This window comes from Antedon mediterranea, chromosome 3 (assembly GCF_964355755.1).
Source record: "Antedon mediterranea chromosome 3, ecAntMedi1.1, whole genome shotgun sequence".
NCBI lineage: Eukaryota > Metazoa > Echinodermata > Crinoidea > Comatulida > Antedonidae > Antedon > Antedon mediterranea.
Window position 1 is genome coordinate 18,810,876 of NC_092672.1, and position 19,726 is coordinate 18,830,601.

The 19,726-nt window shown below is 32.6% G+C and overlaps 1 protein-coding gene across 1 annotated transcript; it reads left to right on the plus strand.

Annotated features, from left to right (window-relative positions):
* Positions 1 to 12,402: 12,402 nt before the first annotated feature.
* Positions 12,403 to 14,387, plus strand: LOC140044107 (cell adhesion molecule 3-like). The gene has a single exon (XM_072088587.1). It carries the CDS (start codon positions 12,403 to 12,405, stop codon positions 13,822 to 13,824), a length of 1,422 nt encoding a protein of 473 aa, XP_071944688.1. The 3' UTR covers positions 13,825 to 14,387.
* The last annotated feature ends 5,339 nt before the right edge of the window (positions 14,388 to 19,726 follow it).

The following is a 19,726-nucleotide window of genomic DNA, read 5'->3' on the forward strand; positions in this document are numbered from 1 at the left end:
CGAGTACCCTGCTCTGAAACCTGCTTGATCTCTAGATTGGTTGTTGTTATGGATTATTTTAGTGAAGATTTTGTACAGATGAGACAAGAGGCTAATGGGACGGTAGTTTTTAACATCTGCTTTGTCCCCTTTCTTGAACAAAAAAATGATCTTGGCTTCTTTCCATGCTCTTGGTATCTTCTGTAGCACTAAGATTTGGTTGCAAAGTGTTATTAGCTGTTGGATTATCTCCTCCCCTCCTTGCTTGATGATGTCGCTTGTACGTTCATAGTTTCCCGGTGCTTTATTAACCTTCATGCCCTTTAATGCTTCCTCCACTTCTTTTTCCAGTATCGGTGGTATATCTGTATTTCTTGATGGAATGTTTATATGTTCAGACTGTTGGTTGATGATTTTTAGAGATCTTGGTAGAAATCTGCACAAATATCTAGCAGTTCAGATCTCTTTGAAGTTGCAGTTCCATCTTTTTTCTTTAGTTTACTCATTCTGGATTTTTTGCATTGCTTTTTTTGTATTGTCTTTGGCCCCCTTCATCTTTCCAGTGATACTAAGATGAGTTTAGCAGTTCTCCGCCTCTTTCTCTGTCTGCGCTTCTTCTTCACTGTTTTCACTACTTCAGCATATTCCACCTTTTCATATACAGACATTGTTTCTTTTAATCTAAGTTCTTTCCTTCTTTGATCTAATTCCTCTATTTCTTTATCCTCCTCCGATCTTTGGATCTTTATTTTTTCTGCTGGAGCTACAGCTCTGGCTTCTTCTAACATAATGGTTGTCACCATATTACATTGCTCATCAATATCCAACTCTTCCAACTCCAAACCGGCAAAGCGGTTGTTTATTTTCAGTTGAAATTCCTCTCTATAAACTTCATGATGTTAATTCTTCTCTTCTTTTTATTTACTACTATAGTCTTTCGTTGATTTTGATTTTGAGAGTTGCCCTGACCATTCTATGGTCATTTTCAATATCTACACAGGTTATTACTTCACAATTCTGAATTATTCCCCGCTGGTTGCTTAGTATGTAGTCAATCTGGTTTTTGTGTTTTCTGTTGGGACTCTCCCAAGTCCAGTACCTAGTCTTGTGTTTTTCGAAATAAGTATTTGCCACATTTAGGTTGTTTTCCATTGCAAATTCTACCATTCTAACTCTTCTCTTGTTCCTTTCTCCTAATCCAATGTTCCCATTATGTTTTCTTCCCCTTCTTCTCTTTGTCCAATTTTAGCGTTGAAGTCACCCATTAGTATTGTATATGTACTTGGAAAATCATTCATTTCATTCATTCAGGCTTATCGCCTGACTTTATTTACTTTAGGCCTCTGGCCCCTAGTAATTAACAAAATAATAATTTCATTGAAAAATAAAGCAATTTATGGTCACAAGATAAATGAATTAATTAATTTCGTTCTCTAAGCAAAACATATATCTTAACTTATAAGCATGATAAATATATTTAGATAGATTGTCAATAATTATTGGATCCTGTGATGACATTAAACGGCAGAATTTAAAAGTATTTGGATTTTCAAAAAATAAAGAAGGTATAAATTTTTTTCTGATTTCCTTGTAACGAGAGCAAATTGGGTTTATTTTAACATCAAATAAGTAGTTCCAAATATTCACTGGTAGATGTCCATATTTCTGATATATTATATTTTTGAGTGAGAAAAGTGCTTTATTAGCCTGTGTATTATTTTGTTCTCTAGCCTTTTCCCAATTTCCTGAACAATCGAAAGTGACTCCAAGATATTTAAGAGATTTTACTATTTCAATTTCTTTACCAAGATAATTCCACTTTTCGTAGTTCTTAAGTTTTCCATTTTTTTAATATACTATTATTCTACTTGTGTCAATGTTAACTACCAATCCCCACCTATTACAATAATATGCTAGTTTATTTAAAAGATCTTGTAATGAGTACACTGTATCACTGATTAAAACTAGATCATCTGCATACAGTAGGTGATTAATATTTATGTTATCAATTTTTATTTTGTTTCGATTTTCAGCAGTATGTAATAACTCAGTTATATCATTAATAAAAATATTAAATAATAATGAAGATAAAGGTGACCCTTGTTGTATTCCTACTTCACATTTTAAAGGATTCTCCAATTTTGTTGCCAACCTTTACATGCCCTTTTAATTTACTATACATTGTTTTTATAACTTTGATTATTTTACCTTTTATACCAGATTTTCTTAGTTTACTTATAAGGAAATCGTGTCTAATAGAATCGAAAGCGCGTTTTAAATCTATAAACGCCATGTACACAGTTCCTCGTTTTTTTTAGAGATATTTGTTAACAATTGTGTCTAAAATAAATATGTTATCAATAGTACGACAATCTTTTCTAAACCCTCCCTGTTCTTGATGTAATATTTCATTTTCTTCTGTCCATTTGCTTAATCTATTGCTTATAATGTATAAAAACACCTTGCCTAAAGTGGATATTAAGGATACGCCTCTATAATTTGCTGGTTGATCTCTTTTGCCCTTTTTAAATATAGGAATAATAATGCTTGTTGCCCATTGTTGTGGAAAATTTCCAGAGGTAAAAATACTATTAAACATTTTCGTAATTGCGCTAATAGCAGCATTTGGCATACAAGTAAAAAATTCAATTGGGAATCCATCAATACCTGGAGCTTTACCCCTTTTCTGTGCTTTAATTGCATAAATTACCTCTTCCCGGCTGATTTCTTCATTGTAACAATCATTATGTTCGCAATTGTTATCGTTATCGTCTTCTATATTGATTTCTTGTATATTATTTGTTTGATTTTGGAACATAGTTTTGAAGTAATCATGCCATTTGTTAAGTGTAATGTTTGTCACGTTTTGTTGTCGTTTGGTTTTAAGGTTTTTCCAAAATTTTGTACTGTTATGTTCCTTTATTAACCTGATTAATTTTTGTTGGGATGAATTTTTATGTTTATTTTTTTAAAATTTTATTAATTTTGTATAACTCCTTTTCTTTAACAGATATTCCTTTAATAGGGTGTTAGTTTTGTATTTTCTATATTTATTAAGAATGCTACGAATAATAATTTTTTTTTTATGCATTGACGATCAAACCATGTATTCTTGGGCAATTTTGTGCATTTTTTTGGTATTTGTGTTTGTTTTTTTGTATTTATGTAAACATATTCTAAAGTTCTATAAAGGTTAATTAGGGCTTCATCAATATCCCTTTTTTCAACATTTGCATTAATATCATCAAGAAATTTGAAAATTTGTTCATCATTCCATTTGTCCTTGGCTTTATTCACCTTTGTTTCGGACCATTGAAATGTTTCATGTGTTTTCCATATTTCTTTTTTTTAAATCGTTCGTAATTTCTTTTTTGTTTTGTTCAGTCTCTAATAAAATTTCAAAATGTAAAGGCATATGGTCGGATTCTATCCTAATATCCACTTTTGGTCTTATTATTTTATCAAAATTAACTGGAAAAGTAATAATATAATCAACAACACTTTTGCCAAAATTTCCTAAAAAAGTAAAGCACCTACTAAATTCCCTATTTATCCTACCATTTACTATTCTCATCCCTGTTTCTTTACAATGACTTAATAAATTAGTTCCATATTCATTGACTATTTGATCTTCATTACTTCTAACACCTATATTACTATCTATTTCATTTTCTTCTTTATATATATCATTATCCCAATTGGGTGGACATTCATCTTCTGTAATAAAATCATTCATTATACCTGTTCTTCCATTAAAATCTCCCATTACATATATATTATTTCCAAACTTTTTTTTGTAATTCGTTAGGTCATTTGAAATAGTTCCAACAAAATCTTGATTATTCATAGCATGTGTTGAATTAACTGGTGGTCTATAAACCACTGCTAAGGCGATGTTTTCAGAATTATGCTTGATAGATAACCAACATATATAATTTGATGTACTGGGAAGTTCTTTAACGTATAAATTTGTTTTATAATAAATAATAATACCGCCACTCATTCTACCTCCTGCTTTATGTCTTATGGGCAATTTACTAATACAGTCATATCCTTCTATATAACAATTTTCTACAGGTCCCGTCCATGTTTCTACTAAACATACAATATCATATTTTTTAATATAGTTCACAAAATCAGAGTCGTTTATTTTATTCTGTAAACCGTTCACATTCCAAGTTATGATCTGTAATGAAGTGCGTTTATTTGTTCTCCTATCGCTAGGGCCTTGGCCATACCCCTATAGTTTAACCAATTCCTCCTTTTCAATATTGTAGGTAAAAGCCTCTCCTTTGATGATCAGTTTATCATATCTTAAACGAAATCTTTTCTTGTTTTCTATAGCTTCTTTGATTTTTGGTTGTAGTTTATTTCTGATGGTTCTCACTCTTCTGGTATTTTGTTGTAATAATCTACTCTCTTTTTCCTTGTAGTTTTTAAATTTTGCTATAATGGGTCTGGGGTTTGTTTTCGTATTGATTCTATGGGCCCTTTCTATTGCGATGCTTTCTCCATTAAGTCCAAGCTTGTCTGTTATAAAGTTTCTTACCTTCTGTTCGCTTATTTCCCACGTTTCCTTTTCCTCCTCTGTAAAGCCGTAGAAAACTAAGTTGTTGCTTCAATGATGTCCATTTGCTTTTGTAAATATATGTTGTCGGCTCTGATTTGTTTATTTTCTTCTTCAATATCTTTCAATCGTTGATTTACAGAGTCTATTTTCCTGTTCAAATTGTCAATTTTGTTTGAGACTTCAATTGTATTTTTAGCTATACTTTGTTGTGTTTCTTCGTTCATATCGTGCATTTGTTTAAGAATGTCTTTTAATGTAGGCTCTCTGGCTATCTCGTCTAAAGTTGACTGCCGAGTTTGAGTACCACCGGTAGGCCTAGGCCCTGGGTTAGACTCTATGTCTCCTGCTAAAATAAGTAATGTTATTGCACAAGAGATGGCTACCCTTAGCGCGCAGCTAAAATCTATCATGATCTTGTTGATGTCTTCATACAATTCCTCTACCACTGCATCATCATAATCACTTGTGGGAGCATAAACTTGTATGATGTCAGTTGTACTATCATGTAAGCTAACTTCTTTGACATAGTCCTCATATTTCGTATGAATCAGGAATCCAATTCCTTTTGCATTTTTGTCCTGTTCTGTTTTGCTCCTGTTGTAAAGCCATACACCTCCCTCAAGTTCAGTTAATCCTTCACCATGTATCTTGGTTTCTGCTAGCCCAATGACATCCCATTTGAATCCATCTAGTTCTTCTTATAGGCTTTCGATATTTTTCTCGTTTCTCAAAGTTCTGACATTATAAGTGTATATATTGATTTCAGTTTTCCCGTTGTGACCAGATTTATTACATTCATCCATTGCACAGCTTCCCGAAGGCTTTGACTGCAAAACATCATACGAAGAAGAAGCTCCTTCAATGCTTTTACTGGTCGAATTGCAACTAATGTTGCGCCCGTTATGAAAACCCTCAACTGTGTGTGGACTATGAATAATTGAAACGTATTGGCTTGCCCCCATCTGAGAGTATTAATTTAGACACAATGAATTCGTCAAAATCTCAATGCTTGCCTCCTTCTACTGATACTGTTGGACTTTCAATTATCGAAGCGGCAGACTCTGTATTCTCTTCAAACATGCATCTGCTGAAACAGTTAAGGCTCTCTGAGCTTAATTATACAAACATAATTGATATCTACTATCTTGCCTTACCCGTCTTATTTCGATAAAACAGAAATCACGAATCATGCTTTAGCTGTCCATAACAAATTAAACAAGTTCAAGCAATCTCGTATTAGTGATCTAGAGGAGGTTCAATCTATATCAATTTCGCAAAGTATTCTTGATTCGGTACAAAGAATAAGACACGAGGGTAGGCCTATCCCTACGAATCTTACTAAACCGTCTACGCCAAAATCGTCACCTAGCACTAAGTCTCATCAAACGAAATTTGACACTCTAGTTATTGGCGATTCAATGATACGGGACCTGAATGAGAATGGCCTCTCACGCACTAAAGTACAATGTTTACGGGGTGCAGAAATACATAAAGTCTATGAAACCATTGTCAACCTTGACGTACGTGAATACAATACCATCATAACTCATGTTGGAACTAACAGTTGCACCACAGACCTTAAACAGCAAGCAGCAGAGAAGGATCTATGGGATTTAATAGAAAGCATCCATAAAGGATGGAGAGACACACCTTACCGGTGACAGCGTTTTGTTTAATGCTTTTGTCTTTCCTCGGCCTCGTGTCTTGTATTTCATATATATATATATATGCACTGATGAAGGGCTAGTGTTGCCCGAAAGCTCTGCTAACTTTTCTGGCTGTTTACTTTATCGTTTTGATTTAGCTTTTCGCTTTTTATTTTTGTATCTCCATTGAGATCCAGCCACTGATACCCACAGCATTGTCATTTTTTTCAGTAATTTGCCTTTGGATTTATATATATATATAAATAATTTATATATATATATATATATATATATATATATATATATATATATATATATATATATATATATATATATATATATATATATATATATATATATATATATATATATATATATATATATATATATATATATATATATATATATATATATATATATATATATATATATATATATATATATATATATATATATATATATATATATATATATATATATATATATATATATATATATATATATATATATATATATATATATATATTACAATTTTATTACAATTCTTTTCACCTGATGATGGGCTATGCCCGAAACATGTCGTTAAAATAAATCTATATTGAGGCAGTTTTAACTTATTTGATCTTGATTTTTTTCTATATCCTGCCTATGCAGCTCTTTGATTTATATATATATATATATATATATATATATATATATATATATATATATATATATATATATATATATATATATATATATATATATATATATATATATATATATATATATAAATCAATGATGTTGCGTAGCACTGTGTAAATTATATATAAATCATACTGTAAATTATAGAAACAGTGCTCATATTCGGAACATGATCTCATAATCGCGTCGAGCATAGCTCATTAGCGAAAGTTCCGTATTTTTTAGTTGTATGAAAAAATGTGTGGCTCTGTGGTCTAGTGGTATGATACTCGCCCTGTAAGCGAGAGGTTGCAGGTTCGAATTCCGCCAGAGACATTTTTTCTAATTCTAATTTTTTGTAATTATTATTTTATGTTTATTGCCGAAATGAATAAAATAAAAATAAATAAATAAACGTTCTCCTGATACCAAAATCGTTTTGTCAAGTGTATTTCCAAGGAGTGATAACATTTGCAACCAAGAACGAATTGCGAGAATGAACTCTTTCATACGTGATATAGCCGTTCTCAAAGGGTGTGCTCTGGTTGATCACGATAAGAACTTCATGAATAATGGCATTGCAGAGACCTCCCTGCTGAACTCTGAAGGACTTCATCTTAATAAACTCGGCACACGACAACTTTTAAGGAATATCAACGCCGTGCACACAATTGTCAAACAGAACGAACGTATACAGAGGAGGAACAGTAGCAACCACAAGAGACATCCAGCACCACACGCTCCATCGCCAATGAAACGACATTCACTAGGACGCACCTCTAGTAGATGGCAGTATCAACCTCCGCTTATCACTCGGCACTCTAGATGCCAAAAATGCGGCCTACAAAACCACGAAACTAATGACTGCCACCATCATAATCCAGTGAGATGTAATGATTGTCATGAATTCGGAAATAAAGCCTTCAATGGTTCGCGACCTTTTTTTGTGCCAAATGACATTAGATAATTCGCTTAGTAGCCAACGAAATCTGAGTCAGATTACATTTGACAATTCGCATAGCCAACAAGGATGGAGGCGATACCAACTATTTAAGCCCTACATTTTCAAAAGATCTTAATTTTGTCAAAGATACTAATTATACTACTAGGTCTACAAGTTTAGATAACGAATATGAAACTATTACTACTGATTTACCAACTCAACACATTTCTGTTGCAAACACAACATTTAAACGTCACAGACGCGGACATGGCAATTAGGCCAAGGCGCAAAGTATCATGCGACCAAAATGTAAGCATAAATATTGCGTTTAATAATGTTAATAGACTGCGTCCTAAATTGCATGACATTTCAAAGTTTTTACACGATTGTAATATACATGTTTTTAGCGTGGCAGAAACATTTCTAAAGGGAAATGTAAATAATTGATTATGTCAACGGATTTCGTTGAATTGGTAAAAGTAGGAAAATTAAAGGAGGTGGTGGTATTGGTGCATTCATCTCTGATTGTATAACTGTTCTTGATGATGATGTTTTTAATTCAATGTCTGATGATTGAAAATGTTCATCTGGTTTGTAGGTATGAATATATTGAAATTATTCTTTTTTCCAAACCAATAATTAGTAAAAACTAACCTTGACAGTTTCGCTGTCCGGACAGCTTCTTCAGAAATAATGACGATCTATCATCAAACAGACTGACCTCTAGAGGGCCTATTCTGTTTAATGACAGGGTCATACACGTGACTGAGTTGGTGGGTGCCCTCGTCTCTGTTGATGATTTGGTTTCCTCGTCTGCGGATCCAGATGGCTTCTCTGATGCGTCGGTTGTTTGTATCTGGTTCCCTGTCGATGATTTTAGGTTGTGTCCAGTCTATTATGTGATTTAACTGTCTGATGTTTATGAAAGGTTTTGGTTAAAATTATGCTACAAGGGTAACCAAAACGAAACGTTATTCGTTGCTGTTGCATATTTCCCTGTTGAAGGTTCTGACAGTAATCTGACGAATTATACAACCAGCTTCTTTTACGTATTGAAGATGATAATACTGATCCCAAAATTATTGTGATGTCGGATATGAATGCCAGAATCGGTAGGGAAATATCCAACGGTGATCCTGTTTTAAACTCTAATGGTGTACGGCTATTGAATTTTCGTGATAATTCAAACTTAGCTATTTTAAATTGTAGTGATCATTGGGGAAATTTACATGGTTCAGGAATAACTTGCAAAGTACAATTGATTACATGTTATGCTCTAATAGTGTATTCAATTGTGTAAATGAATTTATTATTGATGACGACAGGGTGATGGGTCTTGGAGGAGTGACCACAATGTCCTTCTCCTTAAATTATATATTAATAATAACTATCATAAAAATATTAATTATCAAAATAGCAAAATATGTTGGAATATCCAAAGGAATCAAGACTTTTCTTTGTTTAAGCAACAAAATCGGATATTATTTCGCGAATGGGATGCAGATTCCTTTAATGATGTTAATTGTCTATGGGATTCATGGAAAAATAACCTTATATTGGCCGCGACAAAGGGTATAGGAATTAGGAATAAGAAAAATAATGTTAACATTAAATGCAACTCTTGGTTTGATAAAAATGTCGATGCGGCTATTAAAGATAGAAGGGAAGCATCGCATCTTCATCGTAGATGGGCCAAGGGTCTCGACCCCAATAACAATGGTGATGATTTATGGAAATCTTACCAAGAGAAACGGTCTTATGCTAAAGAACTGATTAAAACTAAAATAACTGAAATGCGTGTGAATAAGTCTATTGAATTGGCAAACAAAGGTGGACGTAACTGTAGCGATTTTTGGAAACTGTTAAAAGGCAGTAATCGCAACCAGCGTGTTAGTTGTATCAAAAGACCAGATTCTAGTGAAATAGTCTCCGACGAAAAGGAAATGAACCAAATAGCCCTTGATTACTGGAAAACATTAGGTAAAACTAATTTGGCCGAAATTGATGAACGAACTAAACAAATTAATACCTTTATTAATAACATTAGAACCACAAAAAAATGCCCACGACGACAATGATGAATTTCTCTCAGATGTTGAATTGAATTTAGATATTGTTGAAACCGCAATTTTAAGGTCAAAGAACAATAAATCACCTGGAATAGACACGATCACTAATGAAATGTTAAAAAATGGTGGTAAATGTTTGAATATGTCAATTCTTTCTTTTTTAAATAGAATAATTGCTTTAGAAAAAGTTCCAAATGACTGGAATAAAAGTATTATTGTACACGTTCATAAAAAAGGGGACCGCAGGGATCTTAATAACTTACTCCATGTATCTCGAAAATATTTAACCGAATCATTTCAAACAATATTTCTGACTTTCTGGAAGATAAAAATGTGTTGTCAGAAGTACAGGGAGGGTTTAGACCTTCGCGACGATGTGAGAATAACATATTTACCCTCAAAAGCATAGCTTCCTGTCGTCTGCTTGAAGGGAAAAAAACCTTCATGGCCTTCTTAGATTTAAAAAAAGCATTCGATACAGTTTGGAGGGAAGGAATGCTAATGGCAGCATGGAATATTGGGATTAGAGGTAGGCTATGGAAATTAATCGATAGTTTATATCACGATGTGCAAGGTAAAGTAAGATTTGGTAAAATAGACACTAAATTCTTTACTATCGATGGAGGAGTTAAACAGGGATGTGTCTTATCACCGACTTTGTTTTGTATTCTTATGCACGAGTTTACCAAATTACTCAAAAAACATGATCTAGGTGTTCGTATTTATAATGTATGTATGGGTAGCATTTTTTGGGCAGACGACGTTGTACTTATGGCAAACAATGAAAATGATCTGAGTGAGATGCTCAATCTAGCATCTGAATTTGCAAAGTCATGGAAATTAAATTTTAATCATGAAAAGTCGAAGGTCCTTATTATTGGACAGCGCATAAACAATAAGATGTGGAAATTGGGCGATACAATATATTTCTGAGGTTGAAACCTATAAATATCTTGGTACTTACATATCAAGAAATATTTCAGATCATTTTCACATCGACCAAATCATCAATAAAGGCAATAGAGTCATTGCTTATATTAAGTCAATTATAGACCGATTTGATAATTTTAGTAGAATTTTCTATGGTGACATTCTATGGAAAACAATTGCTCTGCCTACAATAAATTATGCTTGTTCAGTGTGGGTCAGCCAAAGCAGGAAAGATATTTATAAAATTGAGTCACTTCATTTACAAATGGCGCGGTACATCTTAAAAGCTAGTAGAAATACACCTAAAGAGGCCTTGTATGGGGATTTAGGGTGGGTTCCAATTAAAGTTATTCAAGATATATCTAGAGCCAAATTTATTAATCATGTAATGAACATGGATAAACACCGTTGGCCTAACTTTATGCTTAATACGTGTCTAAGTTCAACTACAAATGTAGAACCACGCTATAAACTGATTCCCAGTTTTGCTAAGACGTGTGCGTCTATTAATATGGACATCGACTCAATTTTCGAAACTTCCTACCTTGGCAATGACTCTGATAGTCATTGGGTTAAGAGATTTAAAGAGTTGATGCATGACACAAACATTGCATTTTTGGAAAAATGAAATGCTAAGAAAATCGTCACTCCAGACATACTCTCTTATTAAGTCTAATCCGTGCCTTGAAAAATATTTATTGGATTGTACAGACTTTCTATGATCTAGCTTCAAATTCAAACTACGTTCTAACACCTTTCCTTTAGGTCACAGGAGTTGTAAGTGGCTTCCTGAATATGATGGTATCTGTAAAATGTGTAAGAATGGTTTAGAAGACATTCAATATTTTCTATTCACATGTAACCAACTCAATGGCATAAGGATTGAAGAATATACCAAATTAGAATATATGTTAATCGATATCAATCATTTAGATGTATGGGAAAATTTTATCTCTGGTGACCTGAACACCAAAGATTACAAATTATAGAACAATGATCGGAAATGGCAGGTGTGACACTAATCACACTGATACATTTCTAGAAATAATAAGGTCAATACAATTACCAAAAACATGTGTAGGTTCATTAACCAGGGTGGTTTCTCTACTCTGTGATGTTGTATTTTAATATCACTGATTCATGGTGTTTATCGACAGCTACGGCTGCCTCTTCTGCATTTGCATGCTTTTGCAATGCATTTGCAATTTCACAAAGAGAGATATTTCTATCTTTCTCTCTCACTTATCTTCTTGTTCTCGCCACCGCTTCATATATGCAGATCTCAATTTTTGCGTTTCTCCGTTATTGTCAAATGTTTGCATTGATAGCAGCCAATTTATTTTTAATTTAAATGATTACACATACATTGGGATGAAAACTTAACCTTTTAAGCAGATTTAGCAAAAACGATGAAGTACAGCATACAAATAACTGAAAACTATATTCATACAAAGCAATCACGCATAACGTTTATATCCTAATAAATATAGTATCGATCGTCCACACAGATCGATAATTGTTGGTGTTATCAGTAAATAAATTCGCATTATGCAGTCATTCATTATTTTCCGTTCCCAATGTTTGTTTTAGATAAAAACTAAAATGTTTACAAGACACAAACGTTATTTTATACACGTGGAGATCGCTGTATTTGTTTGTTTTGTTATTAATTCCTTAGCAACTCGCATTTCTCAACATCCTGTCGATGTGACGGTCAGAGAGGGTGACAAAGTGGAGCTATCATGTAAGATTCGACGATTAAGAGAGAACCAGGAAGTCTGGTGGTACAAGAATACTTCGGAACTGAGTCATGGAAGAGTTATTTTGCAAGACCCGGTAGATTCTCGTTATACTGTTACTTCTTTTCCAGATGGCCTTACTTCTATCTATGTTTTACAAATCTATCCAACTACTCGATCCGATAATGGAGTTTATACTTGCAAAATAGTTTCTGATGCAGATATTGTTCTGGAGTCTGAAAACGCTTCTGTTATAATTTTGGAAGTTCCACGGCAACGTTACCCCGAATGCAGAGCAGAACAAGACACATTCATAGTCAATGACTTGGTTTCGCTAAATTGTAGCACAGAAATAATTCAACCGACTGTAAGTCTGTCCTGGAGCCTAGACAATACTATTGTTGATAGTGAAATATATATTACTGATAAAATAAAAACAATTCAGTACAAATTTCGTGCTATGAAAACCGACAACCGTAAATCTTTTCTGTGTGTATTGAAATCGGATATGTTAATGTATTCCAGGAATTGCTCTATTGGTCCCGTTAACATGCTATACAAACCAACTGTAAAAATACACAGTACGTCTAATACAGTTATCGCGGGACGTGAGGTTTTTATAGCATGTAATAGTGACGCCAATCCGCTTGTTAGAGAATATAAATGGAAAATATCACCAGATATGCCGCATAAGTATGTTCATATTGATAAGGAGTCTACACAGGTTCTAAGAATTGTAAATATATCAACTGATCAAAACAATACAATTGTTTCTTGTACAGCAGAAAATGAAGTTGGAAGTGGATTTGATCAGGTTAAGCTTTTTGTCGAAGGCAAAGAACAAGTGAAAGAATCACACCCTGAAAATTTACCAGAAAATGTATCATCTGTTGGAATAAGCCTACCATTACCGATACTTATTGCATGTGCTATCACAAGCATTGTTCTTATCCTTATAACTGTTATTGTACCATTATATTTTCTGTGTATATGTAAAAAAGGGAGGAAAACAGAAGCTGAATTAAATGTTCCTATCAATATAACTGAAATGCAAGAAATATTACAACCTGATTATTATTTCGAACCACGTGATCGAGTTCTTCCTAGAGTACCAGATAATGACAGACAGTTCACTTGGAAAAAACATATTGGTGTTCAAGTTCCTGATGATAATTATGATATAGCTTCTACTTTCTATATGTATTTGACGCTGAATGAACCTAAGCGTTCAAGGCATATTGAACATTATCGGCACTATCATACATTAAATCCTATGCGCTTTTAAATGAGTTTGTGAGTGAATTACTCACAATCATCATAATCATCACCTCATTAAAATCAGAATCAATTTCTATCGTCTAATCTTTATCACCATCACAATTGTTATCGTCTCCAATCTTATTCTGACTAACAATGTAAATCATCTTTATACTAATCTGAACTGTATATCTATTAAACAGCTATCGTTGGTGTTTGGACCATTGCTATAGCTAGTTCTGTGATCTATAAACTATAATGCTTTTAAAACAAATTCTAGTTATATTTTAGATTCATATCACCCGGATTCTTTATTTGACTTGGTATATATTAATTATAACTGTAAGCACATAATATGGGCTTCCAATTACATATTACATATTTTGCGTATGTAAATAGGCCTAGGTTTTTTCTCTAAGATATGATGTAGTATTTTTGTAGTTTATGCCTTTTCCACTGTTTTATTATATTATTATTATTTTATTATTTTGTAAAGTAAAAGTACAAAACTGCCAATACGCGGCGAAGGCGACAAATGCGACTGATTGTTGTTATTGTTGAGGTGTATTGTATTTTTCCGGTTATTGTTTATTAGAGCGAGATAAATGTTGGCATAATTCGATTGCAGTCTGTGATTTAAACAATTGAGTGTTACTGCATAGTGTTATTACCCATGAGAACTTTATTGATTTATATTAAATATTTTACAGTAATGTTATGCCTACGGTATTTTAAATTATTTAGTTGTACTGTCACAAACAGAGTAACCTATGTTAAACAAAGATTTCCATTGGTAGATATCAATATTGTATGCTGTTTATTGTCGATCTTTTTATTCTAGCCTTATTTTCCTTCTTATAACACATCAAAAACCTTTCCCTGAAGATGGTCAAAGGATGTGCCAAAAAAAAAAACACAAAAATAAAACGCAATCTGCAAGTAAGAACCAAATGTAAAAAGTCATGCCATACATTTTATACACATCGTAGCATGATATATTTTGAGTACGTTTTTTCTCTAATAAGTTTTAAATCATTTATTCAGAATACTTCAGGTAGCTAAATCGTCATCATTAGGAGAATATGCAAAATTTTTTCTTGTTTTTGTGATTTTTTATCATAACATTTAGAATCATTCCTATTATTAGGGCTATATATATATCAATGTTGACATTTAATGCATTAAATCAGATGATGTTTATACTCACTTGGTTGTTATGTTTCCAGTTTCCAGTGTACACATCTGGCTCATTTGCACTTTAAAGAACCTAGTACTGTACACCTTTCGAGACACACAGCCACTGTCACACACAGACACATGTAACTCATCATTAATAGACCAGGTGCCCAGAAAGTGTATTCATATGAAAAGCCACAAAATGTTTGATGGGCTTACAATGTAGATATTTGGCAAAGATTCAATAATCAATATTGTTGCCGGGTCGCATTATTTTTTTTCTATTAGGTTAAGGCAGAAACTATAAAGAGCCCTGAATCCATACATAAATATTCATGCTGTGACGGAAAACTCTGGAAATAGTTTTCACGACGTAATAAAAAATGATCTCTCGTCGCGCTGCTAGTGCTAGGGTAGCTGCTACAAAAATACTCGCCAACAGTAGCCGTGTCCTACGTACTATAGTATTAGAAATTGAGTGTAAATGAAATTAATTATGAATTTGACACTAGTGTTCTAACCCTTCTGAAATGTTAGTCTAACATTGTACTTTCTGACAAATTATTATTAAATTATTCCTTATATACATAGGCAAAATCTTTGGAACTGCTAATGCAAAAAAATAAATAAATAAAATAAAAATATATAATATATATGTTTGTGAAATATTTATTTTTGTTGTTAACCAAAAATGTACATATTACATGAATTAAATTAATTAAAACTAAAACATAACATTTAAAATCATCAAGAACGGTTCCTGACTGACACAAATAAAGATTCATAATTGGTATATTAAAGGGCGATCTTGAGACATAAGGGATCACTACAATCAGGTGCGAGGGTTATTATGATGTATTGACCATTCAGACAGGCATAAAAAGTCCCCAAAATGGTTTTTTGGAGTTGACATCAACATGTTTCATGTCTGTACTGGGACATTCGAGAAGTTACTTCTTTTGTGGAGTCATTACAATTGAGGAATATGCCAAATGAACCTTTTCAGCAAAATGATAATGCGATGGGGCCTTTTTTCCGAGATTACTTTTGCAGCCCTAAGAAGGAGGCCTTCTTTTCGAGGGATGCGTTCTTTTTTGAGATGGGCTTCTTTTCGAGGTTTTACTGTATGTATAGTTAATTTACTATTATATGTTATTTTAGCAAATCATCGCCGCTAACACTGTATCTCTAACTTATTCATATACATTTTGTTGTACGTGATCAGGACAACATATACTTTCATTTAAAACTGAACAAACTACAATTTTGTCCCGCTCATAATATGCTACATTTGTTAGCCTATATAACCAGAGTTTCAAAGGTTGTAGTTTGATTTTTTGCCACATGTCAGAAACCCAATTTATTTATTAAAATAATAATATAATAATAACAACTTTATTAAAAACAGATGCAACACTTGAATCACCATATTGGTGTTTTTCACAAGGCCGTTACTTACTACAAAACTATTTATACTATTACACAAGTTATAATTTACAGTACAAAAACAACAACAACAAAAAAAGAATATTTTATCTTTGGTCATTTATAATTTTTTTTAAATATATGTATATTAGGAGCTGTAATTGCATTTGAGTTTATAGCATTTAAACTAATCCATAGCTTTGCGCCAGAATACGAGACACTTTTCTTTTTATACTCAGTGTTTGCCTTATGTAAACTTAGAATATCTTTTGATCTAGTATAATTATGTTTGTTTGCATTCATAGAATCTGTTTCTTAAGTAGGATGGGGTCAAGTTATTCATTATTTTATACATTGTGACTGCTTCGTTGTAATATTGTTTTTCTTCTAAATTAGGCCAATTTAAATCTTTGAGCGCCTGTGAGCTAGAGTCATACCTAGATGTATTTGTAATTATTTTAGCCGCTCTATTTTGGAGTACTTTGAGTTTATATTTGAGGGTTTGGTTACAACGACCCCATGCTACATTGCAGTAGTCAAAATGGTGGGCTATGATAGATTTGTACATTAATGATTGAATATTTTGAGGGAAAATATTGCTGCATTTAGATAGTACAGACCTGATATTACTTTATTTTTCACCTGATCTATTTGTTTATGCCATTTTAAATTTTCATCGATCGTGAATGCTCAAACAAATGGAAGATTTTGCGAAAATACAAGGTTTTTGCTCATTTGTAACTGATTCTTGCAAAAAAACTGAAAGGCAATACTTAATGTAGCAACTAGACATCGTCAGGCTGGGCTAGCGTACGATGTTCGTACGTTACTGCTGTTTACCAGCAGCTAAGCATATACAAAACTAATAAGCCTAGCTGGGCTAGGCCTAAACCTTCCACGCATTGTTTCTCTCTTTTTTTCATAATTTATGTATCATAAAAGGTACATTTAAGAAGAGATGACCATGTTTTTAAAGTACTATATTATATACTTTATTTTTTTTAAAGCGTCAACAATTGTAGATAAGGGCTTATGGCAAGATAGACCTAATTATACAAAAATAGTATTTTTGAATGAAGAGAAATATTTGAATATGAAAAACTTAAAAATCACGTCTGTTTGCTATCCCTTCCGTAACGCATACAGTTTTTACAATAATTATTTGTTATCATTGTTTTGGATTTTCATAATTGATACTGCGCAATACATTTCAATCTTCTATTATTTTAAATTCGTAAGATATGGCTAGTTTATCATGAGACCGTCTATGTAACAAAAACAAATATACTGTCGAATTCTCCCGTAAATAAATAAACGCAAATCGTTAAAAAATAAAGATTGTCCTGACAACCTTGGCGCACAGGCCAATTTTTCAAAAGACTTGGTCTTGGAAGAAAGAGCCAGAAAAGAAGCTATTTTAGGATGGTTTTCAATGCAACTCTGTTATTATTTAACCGATTTTATGGCTGTTTCGGCATTGTGTTATGCTTAACTAATTACCTAAAATGACATGTTATTTTTAATTCTTTAAGAAACATCTCAAACTCATCCAATGTTAAATGTATAGGCATTCGTAACATTTGCAGATCATCTGTTCTATTGTTGGAAGTCAACTGAAACTATTGTTAGTTGATAAAATTAATGTCATTCATATTATTTATATTAAAAATACATCTCAGTAAAGTCTAAGGCCCTAGCCCTCCATGGTTAATTAAGCACCAGATGACCAGATCTGATAAGAACACAAAACCCTAAACGAATTGTAATATTGGTTAATTAAAACATGTTTGAAGTTTGGAAACATAGGCCTAAATGGAAAATATATTCATTGTAAATACTGTAGTAGGCTGGTACAGGTAGTTTTTTTATTGTCACAAAAACGTACAACGCAAAAGAGGAAATGGTATTTAGCTAATTGTTGGTGATGTCGTCCACCACAGTGTAAATTGATCAGTTTCAGCACAGTTAGGTGCTAGGCCTAATATTCTTTACGGAGCTGAGGCAAATATTATACGGATATTGTATTTAAAAAATGCATAGTTAAACATTACTTTAAATTATGTCACATTTTATTTGGATCATTGCATTCTAAAAGAAAAGCTTACATTTGTGAATATGTGATTAGCAGCCTAGGTCGCCCCACCTTCTAAACACTGGTACACTTTAACCTTCTTCTTTCGATCCATAAAACCAATGCATAACAAACACCTAATGTCATATGGTTTCTGAGCAGAAAAAATGTATGTATTACTTATTATTAACGGGAGCTCTATAGCCTTTTAACGCGTTAATTTTCAATATTGCGGGCCTTCATGTAATCATTGTGACCGAAACCGGTCTAAGGCAGAAATCATGACTAATTAATTAGAATAATTATGACATAATATTGGACATTATAGAGGACGCTATATAAGCATGGAAATAGATTAAATACCTTATGTAAACAGCGTTTGCCAACCGAAATGTTTGGTCTAGTGGTAAATGGAATCAGAGCTGCGACATTGAATGAATTAGAAGACATTTTTGTGTCCAAAATATTGCGCGCTCCATACATACTTTCTACTTAAGGCATCATTTTTACATTTTGTTAAAATGAAGTTCAGTAACTTTATAACAAAATTGATTGGTCTTAAAAATAAATTAAAGCCTTGTGAACGGATTCAACACCATGTACTACATAGGAATAGTTGGACACAATATGGCTGCAGTGTACCACGTGACTTTCTAAAATTCATGAGCGGAATGTCGTAACTCTTTTCTGTAGCAAAAGTGAATATGACGCCACCACTCGATGTATCAACCTCGAATGTGATCATTCCGTGGATAATTTATACGTTTTTTGGGCTACACATGTCATTATATTGTTGACGTTTACTTTTTGTCAATTTTTTTCAACATTTGTCTTTGTATTTATATTGCTTTTTGCAAAGTATTTTTTAATCTAATTTCTATTTTTTAAGTGGACCAATAACATTTCTTGAATCTTAAATCTTAAATTTTGTTTAATAATAGAACACCTCATTCTACTGAATGATTGTGTTTAATATATCTTATACAAATTTAGGACTACGTATATCACTTAAAGTAGAACTAAAACTTAAAGATGCATTGTCCCCCCTGAAAAAATAATTTGTACAATTGGGTTGATAATGCCATTTTAATGTCACATAATAGTTTTCCAATTTGAACAAAAATTTAATCGATAAAATGTTTTTACCTGAAAAAATGTAATTTAAAGCAAAATATAGTCAAATTGGCTGCCAGCCAATGGGTTTTTGGTTGAATTTGACCATTTATTTTGTCATTTTATATGAGAAAACATTGGGTTT